This window comes from Neodiprion lecontei, chromosome 3 (genome assembly GCF_021901455.1).
Source record: "Neodiprion lecontei isolate iyNeoLeco1 chromosome 3, iyNeoLeco1.1, whole genome shotgun sequence".
NCBI lineage: Eukaryota > Metazoa > Arthropoda > Insecta > Hymenoptera > Diprionidae > Neodiprion > Neodiprion lecontei.
Genome location: NC_060262.1, coordinates 24069293 through 24091273, shown reverse-complemented (window position 1 = coordinate 24091273; position 21981 = coordinate 24069293). Strand labels below are relative to the sequence as shown.

At 39.1% G+C, this 21981-nt stretch overlaps 1 protein-coding gene and 1 long non-coding RNA gene across 4 annotated transcripts; both read left to right on the top strand.

The window, feature by feature from the left end:
• Positions 1-7: 7 nt before the first annotated feature.
• On the top strand, positions 8-3206 carry LOC124293504. 2 transcript variants are annotated; one of them, XR_006903362.1, is made up of 3 exons: positions 8-215; positions 468-565; positions 3027-3206. It is a non-coding gene; the product is annotated as an uncharacterized LOC124293504 (long non-coding RNA). The 2 variants fall into 2 exon arrangements; XR_006903361.1 differs by having other exon boundaries at positions 3024-3206.
• A 1788-nt stretch (positions 3207-4994) lies between these two features.
• On the top strand, positions 4995-20942 carry LOC107224019 (extensin). Of its 2 annotated transcripts, XM_015663919.2 has the most exons (7): positions 4995-5142; positions 10121-10276; positions 12019-12122; positions 16310-16389; positions 16639-16944; positions 18267-18410; positions 19170-20942. In XM_015663919.2, the coding sequence occupies exons 2-7, from the start codon at positions 10152-10154 to the stop codon at positions 19446-19448; spliced, it is 1038 nt and encodes a 345-aa protein (XP_015519405.1). In that variant the 5' UTR covers positions 4995-5142; positions 10121-10151; the 3' UTR covers positions 19449-20942. The 2 variants fall into 2 exon arrangements, with proteins under 2 accessions (XP_015519405.1, XP_015519407.1); XM_015663921.2 differs by lacking the exons at positions 4995-5142; positions 10121-10276 and adding an exon at positions 11308-11460.
• Positions 20943-21981: the final 1039 nt, after the last annotated feature.

The following is a 21981-nucleotide window of genomic DNA, read 5'->3' as shown; positions in this document are numbered from 1 at the left end:
TAAGCGCACGTGGTAACCGACACCTACTCTGCAGTAATTTAGTGTCACGCAGGCAGTGAATTTTGCAGAGTGTGTTTACCATAGCGAAGTGCCAAATGTGGCACTCAAACTGCACCAATAACGAACATCGGCAGATGTTGTTACTGCAATGTGATCGTATTATTAGAAAAAAATTTAACCATCGGTTGCCATAAAACGTTACGTTTATTGGTCTGGTAATCAATTGATCAGAATTATTAATCACGTTGTGACATGGCTAAAAATAGATTCACGGACATGTCTTTTATTTGTATTCCAGCAAAATTATTTCCGTGATTAAACTAATCACGGACTTAATTGGGTGAAAAAATTCAGCATGAAATCACAATTAAATTTGTTTAATTATTTACAAAAAAAAAACTGTCGTTACTTTTACAATAAACTACATAATAGTTCTTCGCTAATTAGGTACATTTTTTACTTTAAAGCACGCGGAGGTCGACACGGTGCACTACCTGCGACGAAAAAGATGAACGTGGGAATTTCGATTTGATTGCAATTTGGATATTTTAGAGCGTACACTAAGGTATGAAAACCCTTCCATTTTTAATCCCTTAGGCCTCAACCTTTACATGAAACACGTTGATCCGTTTTATCACGTCTTTGAATTAAACCACTTGCCGGCGAAAAAAATTTGTTCAAGTGTTAAAAAACTCTGATCTTTCTGAATATGAAATTTATTTTTAGGTAAATCCGCGAGAACTGTAAAAAAAACATGATTTCAATATGTTTAGAAGATACGTACGAAAGCCCAAAAAATAAATTGTTTTTACTATATTTTCTGTTTAAAAAAATAGATATTTTGGAGTTTATTTTTAAATTCACACGGTGAGGAGAAAATGGGATCATGATTACGTTAGTACAGTTATTCCGGTGATTTCGAATTTTATGAATCGCGAGCAGTATCTTCCATGATTATCAAGTGTTTCAATGCACGAAATAGTCAAATCGGCTTAATAGGATCTGTAAATGGTACTGACGATGTTTTATCAGCTACAAAAAGTTACAAGCAACGCTCTGAGACTTGAAATTCTAAACTTCCGACTTATTCGTGAATAATTCATATGCATTTAGCTAGTTAAATATACCTGCGAAATACTCATTATTTTCCGTATCTATTCAATTAGTTTAGTTATTCGTTCCTGAAATTTTTGACTTGTTCAAGCGATTTTTGATGATGATACCGCGTTAGAGCGTATATGAAACAAAGTCAAAGCTTAATCAATTAGCTTGTTAATAACGATTAAGCTTGATCTATTTCCAAAAAGTATAGGAAACCGTAGTAAGAGGGTGTCCGAAAAAGTTGTAAATACGAATTACAAAGAGATGGAGGGAGAGGGGCTGCCATTTAAAAAAAATAACCATTCTCTTTCAATATCAACTCTCTATTGCTGCTCGTATAAAGACGTCAGGGATAATCTTAATTTTTTGTTTCCATTGGGATTTTCATTTCCATGCGAAAGATATCACTGATCTGTAAAAAACAATCTTCTTTCTCCGTCTTTTATTATGCGTAATTGTAATAGATTCGATGCTCTTGAATAGAAATATAGTAATCAAAAATATGTACCACGTATACTTTTAATGTAATGTTTTTCTTAAGTGTCAGGAGGGGAATACAGCTTGGCCGGTCTAAACATACTTATTTTTAGGAGTTTTTGTTCGTGAGCTTTATTATTTATAGTTTCCGGAACATTTTAGAATTTTTTCATTGAAATTAATAATAAAATGGCGGCATAGCGCATATGAGTAACGAACGACCACGTTTTCAATCCGGTGGCGCAGATTCCTTGGTCAATTTTTATTCGATTGATTTGAAATTTTGACAAAATCTTCAAAACTCCTTTATTGATTCAAGCTCGTGGCTAGATTTTTGAATTTTGATACCAACATTTTTTCAACAATTTTTTGATCGTAAAATGAAATTCTTTAGTTCATAATCGTGTATATTTGATAAAAAAAAATTTTCAACGTTTAAGCTACGAGCTCGAACCCGGCAAGGTGTTTTTAACTCAAAAAAGTTTTTTTATCCGTTGAAAATTGGACAGTGATGTCAGGAGATACGCCACCACAATAGCCCTCGAGTTTGGAGTCGTTCGCTACTAATATGCGCCATGCCGCCATTTTGTCATTAATTTTAATGAGAAAATTACAAAATGTTCTTAAAACTCCAAATAATAAAGCCCGGGAATTCAAATTGCTCTAAGTGTTTTTCCTTTCTTAAAAAAAAAAAAACTCCTCAAAATAGGTATGATTTTAGACCGGCCAAGCCTTACTCCCCCCAACCTTAATAAAACGCGGTATTTGCCTAAAAATTATAATCAAACACTAATGATAGCAGCAATATTTATACAAAAAAGTTACAGAGTCAAAAAGCTTAAGCATTAAAATCGTGAGAAAATCTATATACTAGTATAATTCGAAACAACGTTAGGCGATATCTTTCTTTTTCTGTCTATAAGTTCGAACTGGTTTTGTGCGTACAGACACTATTTAAATAGATTAAAGTAGTCTAAATGCAAAAACAAAACATGACAAATTCTAAATTTTAAACAATAACAGACAAATCATATATCATGTAGTATATACGTGGCGGCAAAGAATGTAAATCAGATATGGATTCGGTACATCAAAACCTTTACGTCTATAATATTTCATTATTTTTTTCTTGAAGGATTTATTTGCAGGCCTGTGTATTTCAATCGAATAACTTATTCGCGCTGCAACAACACCATCGCGCCAATGTTTGCGATTTATACTGTTTCAAAGACCACAAGTGGTACTTTGCCGTTGTACGCATGCTCTGCATTATCCACTGCTTGCGTGACGCCTAAATACGACAGAATACGAAATAGTAGCCGACATGCACTTACCGTCCAGATACCTAAAAAATTTGTCGGAGACGTGAAAAACCCGAGCGTGCAGGATTCTCTTGGATCTACGCTCTTGGGCTCCTATTTGATTTCCCATTATCTTCCCAACAGCAGGAAACTCCACCATGCCGCGCATCGATCATCCCGCGACCAGTCGAATACGACGTATGATAATTGTCGCAGACGGATCGGAACTTATGCACCCCAATACCAAACGCAATCCGCTTCCCTGCATCGATATGCCGCTAATTGTGACCATTTCGCATCGTGCACCGCTAGCATCACGCTCTACACGAGTTTAAGGTTCAGCAGCTGCGTTGCGTCGTTACGTCGTTACGTCTAAATGCTGGGTCGAATCCTACTATACCGTCTGAACAATAATACCGATAACAGCGGAGATACGTCATTTGTACTTGTTGTTAATAGAAGAACAAGATACTGCGGTAACCAAAGCTATTTAAACCATTTAATTAAACCACGTGTATAGAATAGTAGATATCCACCGCTCAGCACCTTGTTGGAATAGTTAATTTCTGCTTCAGCTGCGGTGCGGTCACGGAAAATATACGGATGATTACCTATTGGTAGTACGATAGAACAGAGAGACTACGGAAACACAACGGGCTTTCTTAGGGGATGTTCCAGTTAATTGAAACGATCGATTGAATTCCAGAATTTACGGATACTCGATCACTGAAAAATTCAATTTACTTCTCTTCAATCGTGAATTTCTTTCAAATTCTATAATTTTTTAAGACTTGGACCTAACTAATTCGTTCTCGGTTTATAAATTGCACGAATATCGCATGAAATTTATTAACTTCGGATGAGCCGCGACACTTCTCAACAATCGTGGTAACAAAATTCGATGAGTTTTGATTGGAAACCATTTACTTCAAACATAATCATTCATTCTACACATAACATATGTAAGGTATACAATATAATTTAATTTAATACAGTATAAACATACAGACTTTGCATGAATGATTATATGTATAATTTTTAAATTCATTCTCGCTATTTAAGGAGGACAAATGCATTATACATCGTCTTTCAGATCATGCGCGTATCTTTCTTCTGAGTTCTAAATTAATTTCACTCAAATGCGTCGTTCATTTTCCACAAATAGATGCGAAAGAAGACTAGACCTTGAGGGAAGAATGAATAAAAATTGTCTAGCGTTTATATACATTTTTGATTTCGATACATTTATTTCCTCGCGTTAAACGTGCGTTATAAGAATTTTAAAATGGGAACATTGTGATCGTTTCAGGCGTTGATTGAAAATTGTGAAAACATTGCTACATCTTTCATGCACTCGTACGGGAGAAAAACGTAGCTGTAAGCACCTTAAAATTATATGTTCATAATAATGGGAAATAAAATAATTATTCGTGAGAAATAAGGTTAACAAACAGTTGCACGAAGGCAATACAGCTTTTGACGCTTTATTCGAAACTTTGAGGTGATTTTTTTTTTTCAAACTTTTCTATCAGACGGTATTTTATACTTGGCAGGATTTTCCAAATTGTTTATCATTGTTCACAGCAGGTATTTGAAGATGATAAATGCCTAATAGTTTCTCTCAATAACCTTCTCTAAAAGCTTCTGACGATTGAGCTTTCTTCGCCTTGTTCGCAGTGCGCCACGCTAGTTTCGAAAATAAATTAACACGTCCCTCCGCTTCGAAAATGTTTACAATCTAATTTGGCATATAGTGCGTGTATATTGAGCCAAGTACCCCGATAATAGTCCGACTAAACGTTATTCCTGTTTCAAATAATTGGCTAGGGAACGGTACAAGATGGGAAACTTGCATGTATTTGAAACCGTGAAAGACTAAAACAAGTATGAAAAAAAAAAAAAAAATTGAGCGCTAAAACGCGGGGGCGCGCGCATGCTTGGGACGAAATTCGTGAAGTGCATCGTACGCGTTTGGTAACTACGATAATTCGAATTATAAAATGTAGAATCCAAACCGCGTAAAGCCGGACCGTGGCACCGCTGTATGACGGAGGTGTTGACCAGTGAATTTTTAGAAAATCTCTAGAAATTCAAGACTTTTGCTCGCAAAGACGCTAGGTGGGTATACGAAAATAGCTTAGCGCGGTGGGCAACGGTGGCTGGAAGAGGATCGTCGTTGCTTTTCAGCGTTTGAGCTTACTCGAGTTGAGTTGAGTGTGTTCCACCTTCGGGAGAACGGCTCGTAACGCAAGTTACGCTTAAGGTAAGTTACAACTTGAAACGTGATTCACTGTATATTTGAGACTTGTCGCCACTTTCCCCTGCACGGCTGCGGGGATCGCTGCCTTGTTGCAGGGTTCTAAAAAAAAAAAGTGCCTCTTACCGGCTCGAAGGGTGCCAGGGTCGCCGGAGTTTAATTACTGTCAAGCGTCATCGTGACATCGTCCCTCCGTTTAAGTATAATGTGTCACTCGCTTCGCGATCATCCGTCCGCTTATCCGCGTTATTATTACGATGTGCACGGATCAACATTTATAGTAACTTATTCGCCATAAATAAACGACGGTTGACTGGAAAGAATTCATCAGCTACAGGGAAAATTAGCTTTACCCTTTCGGTACTTTGAAAATAAACCGTATTAATTATGCCATGCTAAATATGCAAAGATTTCCTCTTCTTGCGGACCACTGTTTAATTTATTATAGGCCAAGTTATTTTCTTCTTTTAAACTTTATGTTAAACCGGTGATTTAGGCTCTCACGGTCATCGACGCTGATTCGTCTGCTAAACGTGTGGTCATTTTTCAAAAAATTCTATTGTTTGTACGTATAATAGATACGTGCTGTTTTATAGCTTTCATGTTTCACTTGAGCAACAGAAAAAAATCTGAGAAACTTGATCGATTGTTGTGAGAAATAGAACTGATGAGCTGTACAAATACAGCTAACGGTGTAATTTCATCGATTTGGGAAATTCGATCACACAACATTCATGAATAATAGTTATTAATGCTTGTATCCTTAAAATGTTCACAATTTCCTTAAACTATTCGTATCACATACATGATCCCCGTTCGAATGTCATTGGAAAGATGAGAAAAAAAAATCAAGGGAGCCTTATCGGATGTTATGAATCTTTCATAATACTGTTTAAATCAAGTCAAATCAAATATTGAATCTCAACTGTCGTAGTTTTTAATCCGAAAACTTCGACATTTTTTCTTCCGGACATCGAAACGTTATAAAAACAGTTCCGACTGCACCAAATGATCGAAACATTTCGGCGTGAGGGAGTTTTTAAAAGTGATTCGTAGAGATTTTTTAAAATATGCAAAATTTCTGCTTGACCGAATTAAAAAAATCGAAAAATTCTCTGCAATGTTTGGCGATACAGCGTAATAGTGACGACTTGATTTTGCACATTTCGATAACAGTTTGCCTGAAAAAGTTTATATCGAGAAAATTTGGAAAAATTTATACGGCCATCAAGGTACGGAAAGATAATATCCCATGCAATTCTCGGTCCAAAGAGCCTCTTCGAAGCAAATTATAAGGAAGCCTCGCGGTCAGTGATGGATATACCTCGCGGTCAGGCGTCCCAATTTGCGTTACGTAACAGGTGCGAAAATATAATATTATAAAAATACTCTTGGGAATATATAAAACGCTAGGTTCCGAAAAAAGTCGAGATGAGCGATATTGTTCCAGCGTGGCAATGCCCTATACCTACGAATACGCCTCTGGCGAACGGTCGGTTATTATTCGTCGGTTTTCACGGGCCTTCCGCGAGTTTCGTCAATGGTAAATGCCACCCTCGTTCCATTCGGCGTTAACCACCCCCGCTGGTAATCCAACCCGACCAACGTATCGTAGATTCGGACCTTTCGGGATTTCCCGAGGCCGTGCGAGCTTTTCCGAAATTTCACGAACGCGCATATTATACACGTCTCGCGGCGAACTTTTTGCGTATAAGTATGCAAAGTCGATATACACGTATATTCGGAGGAATCCGCGCTAAATTTAAACCGCATAGGTGTGAGTACGGCCAAAACCGCAGGGACGCACCTATAATTCTCTTCTTTGATGACACGCGTTCACCTTAAAACCGCCTCTGACGCACGAGGGTCTGATTTATTATATACCTGTTTGGCGATAATTCGGTTAGGTTTCCCGATATAATTGGGTCAGATCATTTTTCAACCGCGATGTCAAACCGTTTCACGTGAACTTGATATAACGCTTATCGATACCCTCTGCATCTTGTCGTCCTAAAGAAGATCGCTACCGAAAACTTTGACAGCGATTATAATTGACACTCGAGAATAGAAGCATTCATTTTTCTAACCCGATGTAGTCCGATTAGTCCACCGCTTTGTCGCATCCAGCCAATAGATTATCGAAAAAGTCAAATTTTATAGTCATAAATTGGCAATAAATCCGAACTTCCGATGTTCGATGGCAATTGAAACAAATATTCAGTCGATTTGTTTTCACACTTCTTCCAAAATCATACTGTGTAACCCTTTGAGGATCCCTCGAAGCATGACGTAATCAATTTTCCTGTGAGAGCAGATTTCCCCGAAGAATATTTGCCAACAACGTTAGCGATAATCATGACTTTAGCTTCCGAATATCTTTCAAGTGACAAGCACTGAAACGTTGAGTTCGAAAGCATGTCAACGTACCCTCGTGAACTTTTGTCAGTATATACATAACGAAGCGATGATTTAAGTACCATTCTATAATAGTGATTTTCACTCGTTTTTCACGTCCGGGATCTTCTCTTCGGCCCTGTTTTTCTGGCACAGATTCCAGAATACTCTGTCGACTCATCTATTTCTCCCGCCTTCTACACGGTATCTCGTTCACAGACTTCTTCCTACTTCACCGTATAGCTGTCCAGCGGAATTAATGTTTCTTTTGCCTGTGTGGGTAACTTCTGGTACTTTGACATTCCAAACACTTTATTCCAGGATTGAAACGTATAAGAGTTGTTAGAGCAAGCGCGTTATAAAAATTCAAGAGCTCTTCAAGCTTAGACGTGTTAGCTTAGTTTAGTATCTAATTACGATACTGAATACCATCGAAAAGTTTCATCGAAAACCTTCCGTTAAAAAAACCACATTATTCACGGGGTAAATATTCCGTCAAAAATACCCTTGAACGTTTTACCGGATGACGGAGAGGCTTCGAGGGCTTAACCTCGGTGAAAGGGAACGCGGAGGAATTTCGGGGTTCTCAAAAAGGTCGCGGGCGAATACTTGGCTTTTGTGTCTTCGCCATCACCAGACCGAGCCAAATCGGTAACCACCGTCAACAGGTGACTCAACCGCGTTTCGACGTACAAAACCTGATCGCAAAGATTCTCATCGAGTTTTAACCACGCTGTACTTTATTTTATTTCCCATTGTTCGAAAGTCGAAAATAAAACTAGATGAGTTGACAATTACGGACAAAGTAACAACGATGCACAAATTATTCCAATAGCGAAATCATCCGCATGATTATTGTTATTTCCCACTAACTTTCAATCGAGCACAGGATTTATTTCATCGAGTTCAGGGTCGGTAATCTTCCAAGCTTCATCTTCTTTCTATTTATTAATTCAGCTTCGAAGTGTTTTGGTTTTACGTATCCATTTTGACGGCGGTGATATAATATAGCTTCCAAATTCTTTTCCAATGTAAACAAATGCTTCGTCATTGATCCTAGCCAAAATTTATCCTGTGAATTTTTTCACCTACGAGGTCTTCCATCGCGAGTTATAGTTATATATGCATACATATACGGCATCTTAATTTGCGAGGAATTTTGCAAGCTGAGGTAATCATACCGCACTCGTTTACCAGCGTCGCGAAGCTACGGCTAAAAATACGACAGTGCATGTTGCGAATTTCTGATACGAACGCTAAATTTTTGGTACCGAGGTGCTGGAATGTGCAAGCTCGCGACGCTTTGTGAACCGTTACAATGGGTGATTAAGTGAAAACAACCCACGACGCAAAAGAAAATGTGTTTCAGCCAAGGTAAACACTTTTCACAAGCGAGATAACTGAAGTCTCAGCTGTTGAGGGAAGAAAAGAGGGAGTGAGAAAAACACGAAGTAATGAAGAAACGAACTTTCCAGCTGATCAATTATACCACCGTTCAAAGCATATATCCAGGGTTCGTTAAATCGAATATCGGCACTAAAAATTTTGATAATGTAGAAATATAAAAAAAAAAAAAAAAAAAAAAAAAAACTAGAGATACTCCAATCAAAATATCACGTCACTTGGCACATGCCGCAATGAAGAATGTGTGCGTATGTAACACGTCGGCACAGCTGTTTCCTAACGTTCTTCGACGAGGACGACGCGTCGAAGATTAACGGCCAGATTTATTGTACGTGTATGAGAAAGCAGTATCTTTAACATCCCAGTTTATGGCCTTACGTCGGACACCTATAATTTACACAGATCGAAATTCACTTAGAGATGAACAATATAATTTTAGGTCTGTCGCGTTGAGTCCAGCCCTTATTTAATTGAGCACCTCTATCTTATCGAGGTCTAGGTGGTTGGTCTTGGGGAATTTTTAACACCTTTAGTCAGGGTCAATATTACGATCTATCGAGAGCACTTCTCGTATTTTTAGGCCTGATCTTGTCTCGGCGACGCTTATAGCCCAAAGCAAACTTCGACATTGACGCGGAACAACGGAGTATATCTACAAGACTCCATCAGCTGCCTATAACGAACCCTTGTTATCACAAGAATTTCTTACCCACACTTCAGTTTCACCAATGTTTCTACTTCAGAGAGAATACACAAGCAACCTTGTCAAGATCCAAATTCACCATTCGGTTATTTAGTAGAAATGAACATGCTAAAAACAATTAACTGCATTTTTTGAATGATGTGATGAAATTGTCCTCAACCTTACTTAAGGTCAAGATAAGCCACTAAAATTATCATCCTTAGCATAAAAATCGATAAAACTAGCATACTTTTCAGGGTAAGTAGAAACTGAGTCATAAACCAAAGTTGAGACTCTACGCAACCATGCGTGTACCGTATTTTTCTCTCAGTCTAGTCCTATCGAAGAAAAAATATTCATTCTGAAATTACTAAAGACATTCCTATGCGTTCGGTTCACGTAACCGACAGGTGTAATGAATCCAGCATAATTGTTGAAAATCCTGCAAGAGTCGATTTTGTATGTTGAATGGTGTCGTAAGCGGCATAAATATTTATTTTACAGTAGTTAGAAGAAATTATAAAGGAAGTGAACGATGGCGGGCCAGGGGCCAAAGTTCGTGAACAAGCAGTTCAACTCACCCATCAAACTCTACTCTCCGCAGTCGGTGCAAGAGACACTCGAACGCCAGACTCAAGTTCTATCCAACGGTGCTGTCGGGTAAGAAAATCAGATTCCTTTCCCGTACGAAATACGCTTACAATTAGTTACGTTTCTCACAAAATGAGCGTAGAAAGATTTGTAACTCACAAACACAAACACAGAAATAGGGTGTCCAATAAATTTGCTCATTGCTATTCTTCTGAAAGCCCTCGGAAATCGAATCTGTATAAAATATACATGAAATAAAGAATTACATACGAGAGTGACGGCACAAAGATTCATTTATTACAAGGAATTTCAATTGAAATATTATAAATACGAATGACAGCTGCATTGCATTGCATTACCTATTCGTCTTAACAACAACGGCATTATCCGTGCTAGAGAATTAATTGAATTCCTGCCAAACTAATCGCGTCAGCGGTTCAATTCAATTTGTACGTACGTCAAATTCTATTAGTGAAATCCGTAGCGGTAAATTTGTCGATTGAAATGTAGCTATTTCGAGATTTCATTCCAATGTTTACAATTGTATTTCGCAAAGGAAGGAGTATAGCGGTAATTAGAACTGTTCAACCGTAACAACGACTAATTACCAGCCGTTTTTGGCATTGAAATGTAAAACACGTTCATCTTGGCAGCGACGCGGACGGCGAGCTGCAACGAGAAAAGACAGACAAACAAACAGACAGCGTGGCAGCATCTCGATCTGGTAGACGCCAAAAGACGGTGAAATACATTGAGAGATATTTACTCAGAGCAAACGTGAGGTGTCGGCGGTTATTGGCCGGGCGATTGACAGCCGATGACGTTTATTCGCGAGACGCGGCTAAACCGACGCCAAGCGTCTCGACGCGACGTCGGTGATTCACGCGCGAAATGCCCGAATCTCGGATCCATAAGCTATTCATCCGTATACCTATAACGTCGGGTCGGTTTCGTTAGCAATCGGGGTATTTTTAGTAAGTAAGTGATTCCTAAATGCCGCAAATAAACTCGCGTGTCTGTGTAATTTTTGCCTTGTGATTCTGTTCCCTCCCTAGGGAGTTCCGCGCCCTCCTCGCTCCCCAAATCGAGCGACTGATATAGCAAAAACCCCGTCACCTCTTCAGCTCCTTGCGCAAGCCATTGTGTACTTGACTTAGTTTAGCATTTGGCAGACCAAAGTTGTCGTGTCGCGGACGTGCGTCTGGTTTCGTGCAACCACAGGAGCTTAGCTGCAAAATGATCGCCCAAAAAAGGTGCTTTTTCACGTTTATAAGTATACACGTCGTATTATTCGCGCCTTCGATTTTAAAACTGCGTGCAAAATTCGACCTAATTTTTCATTCATTTCTCTGTCGCTTCCAATAGTCTTAATAAAAAGTTACACTTTTCGCGTGAAATTTACAGAGAAACGAAAATCGCCGGTAACGTGTTTACTCAGCAAGAGAAATAAGAAATCGTACAGTTAATTACAAAGTACAGTGGACACGTGACGGTCTTTGGAAGTTTATTAGTAAATCGTTAAAAGGGGATTACTCTGGGTTTTTTTAATTTACAGAAATTCTATTCAATAAAAAATTATGGTTATTGCTTGCTAAAAAATAAATTCCTGTATCCGGCATGTACGTCTTCTGGATGGATTATTTTTCTGACTGTTTTCTGAAGTGCGTTTGCATATTGTTTGCATATGTGGGATAGCATTTGATTGTCAAAAAACCTACGACGTTTAGCATGAGTTACAAATTTTTGAACATGTATGGTATAACTCGAATCAACCGAACCCGCTGTGCTAAGCGTATAAATCTGTTTTCCAGTATCGACTTCAACCAATTGGCCAAGCCGGCGAATCTGCAAAATAGCGCCGTTCTTCGCATGCTCGAAGAAGAGGAAGCTAGACAACGCAACGGCGGACAACCGAGTGAGTTTGAAATTAGTTTCTGCATCAGCATGGAAATCTAAATACAAGCTAAGCGATGAAAGATTAAAATCTGGTTCGCTGTTTAGAATAAATTTATTTTCACAATTTATCACGACGAACCCCCGAGACGCGGAGAAAAAATAAGGACGGTACGAAGCTTCGACTTGATTGAGAACCAAAGCTGAACGACGAACGAGCGTCATGTTCAGATACATATTAATCCGAGCTAATTTTGTACGGTCATGTATCCACGAACCCCACCCCGATACATTCTCATCGCTGCCAGCCTTTACCGATATTCAAAATAACCAGTTTAAAAATACGTAGCACTTAATTACAAGGTCAAAATGACGAAAAATCGGCTTGTCAAACGTTACCGTGTAGGCCGATACACGACAATTTGCAAAATAACGCTTCGCTCGCAGGTCTCGGTGACTAAACGACTAACAAGTACAGCATCTTTAGTTTTCTGTGAAACGCACCGCTCGACGCCGGTAAATAGGCAACCAACCGCAAAGCACCTCCACTCCCATTAAGGTAGCGCGATAAAGAACGTAGCACGGGTTGCCTGCCCGCAGGCGTCAAACGGTGAATTTCACCGAAAACTCGTCGCTCTTAGCGGTGATTTTTTTTCAACCGAATTCGTTTGAATTTCGTGTATACGCTTCGCTTCTTTCCTCATGCTTTTCCTCCCGGCCAATTCACCCTGGAGACGACGAGACGCCATTGATCCTGACGACGGCGGAAGCCCGCCGCCTGTTGCGTCCCCGCAGCCGCTACCGCGGTTGTTGGCCCCCCTTTTGCCCCCGCGACGGCCGCTACTGTCGCCTACTTTTGCGCCCGGCCCGAGGTAAAATCAGCCCGTTTTCAACCCAGCCCTCTCCTTGTATGTCACAAACCGCTAAGCGGTTTCCATATAATATACAAAATTCATCGCTAGACGCGCACGCTCACCTAGTTTCGCCCCACTACCGGCCGCTTCATCAAGACTCGAAAGCTCGAAATCGGGCTTTCGCATAACCGCTGGTTCCGAATACATATAGCCAAAAGTATAGTCAAGTTCGACGACGATTAATAGTCGGACGTGGCAAACCACCGGAGACACCGCGGACTAGAGTAGAAGACAGTTTGGAGAACACAAGTATGGCGTGTGCCCTGTTGATTTGTTATTTATTTACGTCTTTACCTATCAATACTTACTTTATTCTTCGCTTCCGATCATTTTTCGTGCATTGCGTTTTGTCACATTAATTCTGTGAATTTTTTGCCTCATCTTCTGCGACTGCGAAAATTAACATGCTTGTGATTTGGTGTGGAAATTATTTATTTTAATAATAAAATCTTGTGGTTTTGTGTCAAATTATACGTATGTAGTCGTGGAAATACTGTTTCGATTAACTTTGGTGTTCTTCAACGGTAATTAGATTAGCTCGACAGGTGACACCTGTCGATAAGATTTTCCTTCAAGTGCTTTAGTCACCCTTTGATTTTTGTGTTCGACAAGTCCGAAACACGAGCCCATAACGACTTCGTGCGGATGCCAAAAATATATAAACACAGATATCGTTCAGAACTCCCGGCATGGAGCCAGTTTTCACTTTATCGATCTGTTTATTTATTTATTTATTTTTTTTACCCATACCGTAATAAGTAAGGAAATAATCAAGATTCTTTGTACAATTTATGGCAGTTTATCAGGTATTCTTTTTTTCTGGCTATTACGGCTATTTTACACTGATCGATGTCATGATCGTTTAAAATGTCTAAACTATGACACAGACTGATCGTGAATCGAGAAAGAAAAACTTATAGCTGTAATACTTTACGCGCGAGTCGAATAACCCAGCTGCGAAATGAGTTTAAATTAATTTGTCGATATTTCTTCGAGTCTGTACGTTTCCACATCTTGTAATTTATTTCTGTAAAGCTTACATAATCCCTGCAGTGATTCATTCGTCGGAAGAAACGAGACAATCTACTAATTAATCGGACCGCTAGGCACCTGTTAAGGAATTTTTAGGAAATAAAGAATCGACACCATAGAGTGTATAGCCAGCTGTTTTATTTACATGTTCGTTAAAATCAAATTAAATAAAATAGATGTAATTGTAATGTATTGCAATCTGTCAATCGCTCACTTATTGGCAAAAATGTCCCCGTTACTGGCTTAACAACTGCTACGAAAAATATAAGTAGAAACAATTCATTTATGACAGGTAGTTACGATTAGACATGAAATACAGAATAGAGTAGAATAGAGTTTATTATTTACATTTAGAACAATGTTGGGCAAGTTAAATGATGCAAAGAGACTGATGGTAGTAAAAAGGATATGAGAGAAAGAATGACTAAACTAAGAAATTGCGAATAAAAACGGGAAAATTTTTGCGAGCAAATTGATAAAATAATGGACAACGATTCTTGCAATCGACTCACTCGACGCTCGACGCGTTAGATAAATTTTTCACAATGATTTATGCTCCTTAAAACACGAATTCTGATACAGCTCATAACTGTGTCTGTGAACGAAGGCCATAAAGTTGTCGGGAATTTTAAATTAAGCGACATGTGCTCTAGAGCAAAGTGGAAAAATAGATGAAAATGATCGTGTATCTTTCAGCGGGGCTGGACGCCCATCAAGAATATTTTCACAGAATCGGAGGACCCATGTAAATTGTTAATTTCCGAAAATAGACGCGATACAAGGCCGATTCTTTGCGTTCTCGCGTGCGACAATGTGGCAACATTAATTTTCAAATATAAACTTGGCCCCAACTGTGATGATAATCCGTCGGACAATCATGTTTGCAAGTTCTGGCTAACCGTTCAAAGATCAGTCACGCACTGATGCAATCTGTCTAATTCTGTAAAATATCCGCATGACATCGCTGTTGGCCCTACGTTGAGGAATTAGGTTTTTCACCGAACTAAACTTCGAATTATTCAAAAATGAGGCCCCTCTTTTTCTGCCTAAAAAAAATTCCGCACCTCAAACTTATATGCATATTTTTTCGGCATATATAAAGTGGGAACTGAGTAAGAGATTCTCGATTAGAATTTTAAAAATACAGTTGCTAATTGAAGAGCGTTACGTTGTCCTGTGTTAACGTAGCTTGTCCTATAATCTTTCCTGTTGCTCGATATAAATAAACGAGCTTGACTCACTAACGCTTGACGCACGAATGCTGCAGGGACTAGCCAAATAGCTATACAAGCCACGAGTCACGCTTGTCGGATATTTACAAAATTCCGCCGAAAAATTAGCGAATGTTATTCTCGTGCAAACCGAACAAAGACGGCGGAAAAACGAAAGAGACAACGTTTTTAAGAGGGAATATACCGTACATACGAGTAAGTGGAAATAAGTGGGTGAATTTTTAGAATTCGTATCTCGACAGTTAATTATTCAATGCGATCGGGGTTTTTTTGTTCATACGTATGGAGATCGAGCTTGGTTCGCAAATTTTTCGTCAGAATCAATTAATCGGGAATATTTTTATTGACAATAAGGTGAACGATTTCACTCGGTAACATAATGTTTTGCGGTACCCACGAAATTCAAAAACGGCTCCATCGATACACTTCTAATTTAGAGACAAAATATTCGAATACTTCTTTGCCTGCGCGATTGAATTTCATTCGCAAAATGACGACCGTTTTCAGTTGAACTTCGATTTTTATCTAAGAATTATACAACTTTATTTCATATCTGATTGCCAATAAAATGTGATTACGAATAAAAATCGGATCATGGGAGATTGGATGAACTGGTCAACAACAGTGTCTCCAACTTTTAAGTCGTCACTAAAACTCATACAGCTCGCGTTCTTTAAGGTCGTGTAGTACTCCTTGTAGTAATTATCAACTGAGGAAACTCACCCGTTTTTTGACGTTCTTTGCGCAATCACGGAAAGAATAAGGAGTAAAATGAGCCGTCGTGAGAATATTTTGAAGCAATATTGAAGTCGCTAAGCAAACAGGCAAACTAGAAATTATAATAATTTCGTAAATAACAGATGTTCTCACGATCAGTTGGGCTCAAGGCCCTTGATTGGCACAACGTGAACTAGCTGAAGTACTTCACGGCTTTGAAACCGCGAGTCGCACGTTTTTTCTTACCTATAAAACCACGCACCCTTACTAACCGTTCTGTACCGTACCTGAAATAACCGGAGCACTTGTTGCAGGTTTGAAACGAGTGGCTTGGCCTCCACCGCCGGAAGATCAGCAATTCACTTACGTGGAACAAGAGCCAGTCCAATCAAAGGTAGAGTCCCCCTGCACCAACGACACTTTTCGTTGACAGTCGTTAAAAAAACTCACAATTGCACACATAAACTCCCCCGAATCCCGAAACTGCACGTAATTATTCATAGACGGCGGTGGGCGATAACAACGGGGTATAATTAATTCGTGTAATTAACGCGGCTCGATGATTATCGCGAGAACTGCACAATTGGCTACCCAACTTGTTCACTGCAACCCCTTTGATTTTTTTCATTGTTTTTTGCCCCAGACACGAGGCGTGGGAGACTTTGCGTCGTATGGAAGCAGCCCGGCTTCCGGTCCTTCTCCGCAACCCCCTAGCGCTCAGGTCCCCCAGGGACTAGTGCAACTCGCGAACTTTCCGCCTTCTCCGTCACCCGCAAGCCCCGGGGGCACGCTTCGTCAACCCTTGAACTTCCAGTCAGCAGCACCCAAGGGTTGGGCTCCCGTCACACCCCCGGCTACGTCACCCTTGCCAAACCGTAATCAGCAGCCACCAATTTGGCAATCACAGCCGGCCCAGGCACCGTGGCAACAACCTGTTACTCCTCAACAGGTTCGTCTGCTCACATTACGGGCTGTCCAGGCTACCGAAATTATTGGCTGTCGGTTTTGAGACTCGATTCGTGCCCTTTTCTCCTCGCTACGATACGTGTGCGAGTGATTTTTGTGGGTTGAATTCGAGGGAGTGAAAAGATGCTTGGGAGAAATTTTATGGGTCAAAATATTACGCTCTCAAATAACGTTCGACTATTGTGTTAGAATGTTTATTTTTCACAGTATTCGTCATAGGCCGGTTCGAACTTGAATGGAAAATCTAAATTGGCTACTGTCAGACACACTCGCATTTTTATTGTGGCCGTTATACTGAATTTCGAAGCTCGTTGGATATTAGATGTTGACTAAATTTTAATGACCCAAAATATAACCCATGAAAATCACTTCTGTACGTATGTAATGTATATTTATTCCAAGGCAAAATTGGTATTGTTGGCTCTTGAGATTTTTGTGATTTTTTTTCAACTCTCACCCTCGTATATTACAAACCCAGAGACGCGTTTTCCGTCAGTCAGTTTTCAATCTTCAAAATTACAGCGTTCTTATCTGCAGTTACTTAATTAAAGACTCTCGGAAAAACACTTTTCTGTATTCAAAATATTCCAATCGACCAATCATCTCTTCTCTGATCCAGCATCGTTATAGTTTGCGCAATTTTTCGCGAGCACAAAGTGAATCTACATATTAACAATATTACCGAATTTGATCGCGAAGTAGAGAAAAATTCTTATCTGGAAAAAATATTTATTCAGTAGCATCAGTTCTGAATAATTGTACACCACCTTGGGTGAGTCGGTCGACTGGTGGATGTTGAACGACAATGTATAACTGAATTGCTTTACGAACACGACGAATCATCCTACAATAATTATACCCTAATCGTGAAACTTTGTAATTGCGGGATCCAATTAATCCATACTCCAAATTCAAAAGGGGATAAAACGTGATCACTCACATCAGTCAGCTTCACTATCATTATTCTGCAAGAGTTTCGACATTTTCTGGATGTTATTAATTTTGAAAACATGTTTTATGTCACAATACTGAGGATCATTTTACATCGATATATGTATACGGTATCCACTGCACGCAAGCGTATCCTTTAATTGTATTTCAGCGATTGCTTTGAGTGTAAAACCATGCATTCGAAAGAACTGAGGAATTACACAATATACAGCATTTACCGTTTAATAATGAGCGTAAAACTGAAATAGATTGTCCAGCATTTGCCGTGACTATGCAGGAGTGCATCTTACGTCGAAGATAACACCATCTCTGGCGGTTGCAAATGTGAACGTGTTATGTTAAATTGAATTTCAGCAAAACCAGATTCCGAGTCAGGGCGTGCGGGTTCTTCCTTCGCAGCCACCCCCGCAGAGTCAATTTTCACCGGCACCTACACGCTCCACCTTCTCGCCACCACCATCTACTATAACACTCAGACCTGAGCCACCAATTTCTCAGGTATATTGTCTGACTTGTGAAGAATGAAGAAATTATTATTTTTTTTTAATTCTACCTTGCGACTTACAGATTTAGATTTGTCTATTTTAAAACACGATGCTCGTGATGCACTCATTTGTAGTAAAACAATTTCAACATTGTCCTATAATTGTGTCTTTGAATGAGCGATCTTCTGATCGTTATACATGTAGATAAATTCTATAACCGGTCTAAGATCAAGGTTAAAAAATCCCGTCGAAATGATTTCGCTTCATGTACGGTGCAAAACAATTAAACCCTTTAAGAGGTAATAAATTAGCCTATTATTCGTCGGTGGTGGGTAAAATTAATTAAAGGAATAAAATAAATTAACGGAAAATACTACGTGTTGATTCACCGGAACGTCAGAAACGAGAATATCAATAGCGACAGAATTTTCGTCCCTTAAAAACGTATCGAACAATTTTTCCACATCGCGAGTTCTCTTGAATCGGAATTCAAATTCTGCACACAAATCATACCGTGCACAATTGTTGTTTCTTAATGAATTCGAATCCGTGGTAACTTTGCCGAACTGTTTCATTTTCAATATCGTATAATTAATAAAAAAAAATCTAGTAAAATAGATACCGTTAAAATAGTGGTTCAAATATTATTAGAATTACGAGAAAATGTGGCACAAGCAGCCATACAATGCAATTTACAGCTGCCGACACTACGTTTACTGTCTGTGGCAACACCAAATCTCGCATACCTACAGTTGCATGCTCGCACTTCCAGATACCAGCTCCGGTCTATCAAGCCCAACCGGCAGCGACGAAAGGAACGGTTCACGGAAACATGAGGGGTGATCAAAAGTGGCCGCCAGAGTCGGTCAAGGCTCAGACGGAGGCGGAAAACAGGGCGAGACTCGAGCTTGCGAAAGGACCAGCGGTGAGGCCGCGTCGCGTCAACAAGGACTACAGCCGCTTCTTCGCCCAACACGCCCTGAACAGCACGTATCCCGGGTACCGGGCACCCCCGGGAACCCAATACTTTGCACCCGGATACCAGCATTAGCTCTTGCCGCGATGATCGAAATTTTGCGAGGAACCTTCCCGACTTTCCCGCGATCTTCCCCTTTTAATTTCCTCCGCGACCCCGCGATATCCGACCCCCGAATTCCCTCCGACTTCGAAACGTGCAGAAAATTTCACGAGATCATTCCGTGAAGGTATGAATCGTTGATGGATGAATCAACGCAAAAACCTGCACATGAATTTCACCAAGAAAATATGACGATTCGTACAGATAATTTTCATACCCGTCTAACGTCGTGAGTACTTTTGTTTTTCATTTTTTTTTTTTTTTTCTCTTTTCTTTTTTCTTTTTTCTCTGAGTAACGGGGAGATCGAAACGAGTAGCCGATTTTCGAATGAGCTTAAAAACGCCGCCCAAAAGCACATGTATAAACACAGTAAAGAACAGAAATTAGGTGAGAGAGATTCGGCTTTTGATACCGTGATTAATTTTCAATTTACTTGAACAATATGTTGTGAAATTAATAATCAACGTAATCATGGAGAGTATATAGGGACGATTAGTTTCTTGGGCCCGAGGACTTGCGGAGGCCAAGAGGCACAGGCCTTCGCTGTCGCTTTTTTACCCTCGGAATCCATTTTTCACCGTGGTTGCCTCGCGCTCCAAGTTAGTTGGGAAGAGAAATAATTTTTTTAGTGCATTTTTTTTTTTTTTTTTTTTTTTGTCGCTAGGTTTGCTACGATCGGAGTGGATATACGCAACATAATCGCTATATTTGGAGTGGCAAAAGTTAGTAAGGACTGATCGTATACACGCATTATATACCTTTGACAGGTTCGGTTTTTACTTTGGTTCCTTTACTTTTCACGTAACTGCTTTTCTTCAAATATTATTCTCTCTCCGTCATCCGGCGAAATTTAATAAACATCATTTAAACAAACGTCAGGTTTTTAATAGGTATACGTAAATTGTTTCTAATCGGCTTAAGATCCAGTTATGTCAAAACTAACGCTTTATATAGGACAAACGTAGAATTTTCAAAAAGCACTGCTTTAGATTAAACCATCTTCAACTGATCGCTATAATAAATAAATAATAATACCTCGTGGGGAGGTTATTATCGAATTATAGTTATTGTATATTCGATGTGTTTTAGGCATCGCAATGTTGAGCTATTTATTTTTATCGCAAAGGTTCGTGTGTGTAAGCGTTGTATATATTTAAAGATAACTATACACATCCGTATAGGCGCAACGCACAAGATTTGGCGAATAATAACTAATTTATATAACTGTGTAGAAGGAGGTGAAAAAGGTGCAAGAAGAATAATTATAATTGAGATATAAAAGAAAAAAAAAAAATTGCATGCGCTTCTCTAATGTACAAAAACCTAAACAAAGATCATTTTGAAGGTGGGCGTATTTTATACAGCGTAATTAAACAACGAATAACGTGAATTATTAAACTAATGAAAACTTTACAACGATGTAATATATTAACGTGAACAGATGAATAAATAAACTGTTAAAATAAGTTGAAAATCCCTTATTTATACACAGACGACGCGTGCATAAAATGTATTTTTTTGCGGACGCATAGAAGACAATGATATCCTGTACGAAGGAAAAGTTATTCTTGAACCAATTACAAAATAGATTTTGTTAGAGTCCATTCACTTCGATGTAGTATCCCTTGTTTGTTCAAAATACAACGATTTCAATTCAACAATTTCGATTTAGTTGGCAAAAATGTTTTAGTTAGTTCAGCGAGTTTCTTGATTTAACAAAACCCTTTCTTGTCGTGATCGAGTGAAGTATTGATTCGAGTGAACATTTTCATGTGTTTCCGAAATTGGTTCAACTGAATATCATTTGGTTTCAAGTTTCGGTGTTGTCCCTCCAAGTCGCATGTGCGTTGACAGAAACAATTAGGTATTTCAAATAAAATAAGTACGTGCATCTAGCCAACAAAAAATTTACATCGATTGAATGCCACAGTTTCTTGATCCAACCGGAGCTTGTTAGGCGTAACTGGTTGAATCAGTTGCACTAATTTCTTTACGAGGTAAGAGAAATACCACATGCTTTGAAACAAGTGGAGATTATGTTCGTCGTAAACATTGGTATACTATTACTCTAAACGGTCATTAAGCGGTGACCTCTCTCGCTACGGAAATAGCTACAGAGATAGTTATAAAACCGGGTAGTCGACTAGGAAGTCAGACACGAATAACGCAAAACAAATGTGTCATCGGGCCTATTACAACCGAATAAGGCACAATACCAAGTTTCGAGTCATCGAAATTAATTGAAACTTATACTTCTCCATATAGAACAACGATTTTTTGGGCTTTACGCATTAAATGTCCAGTAAATCCCATAAAATTTTGAGTCAAGAGAATTATCAATGATATTAATAGAAGAATACGTTTTGTGCGCTTGAGTAACTCTGATGTTCACTCTGCACTATGAATATACAAAACTGTATTCTAAATTAATTTTAACTTACTCACTGCAATCCATTGGAAACCAAATATTATCAACCAATGTATGCAGATATAAACCGTACATAG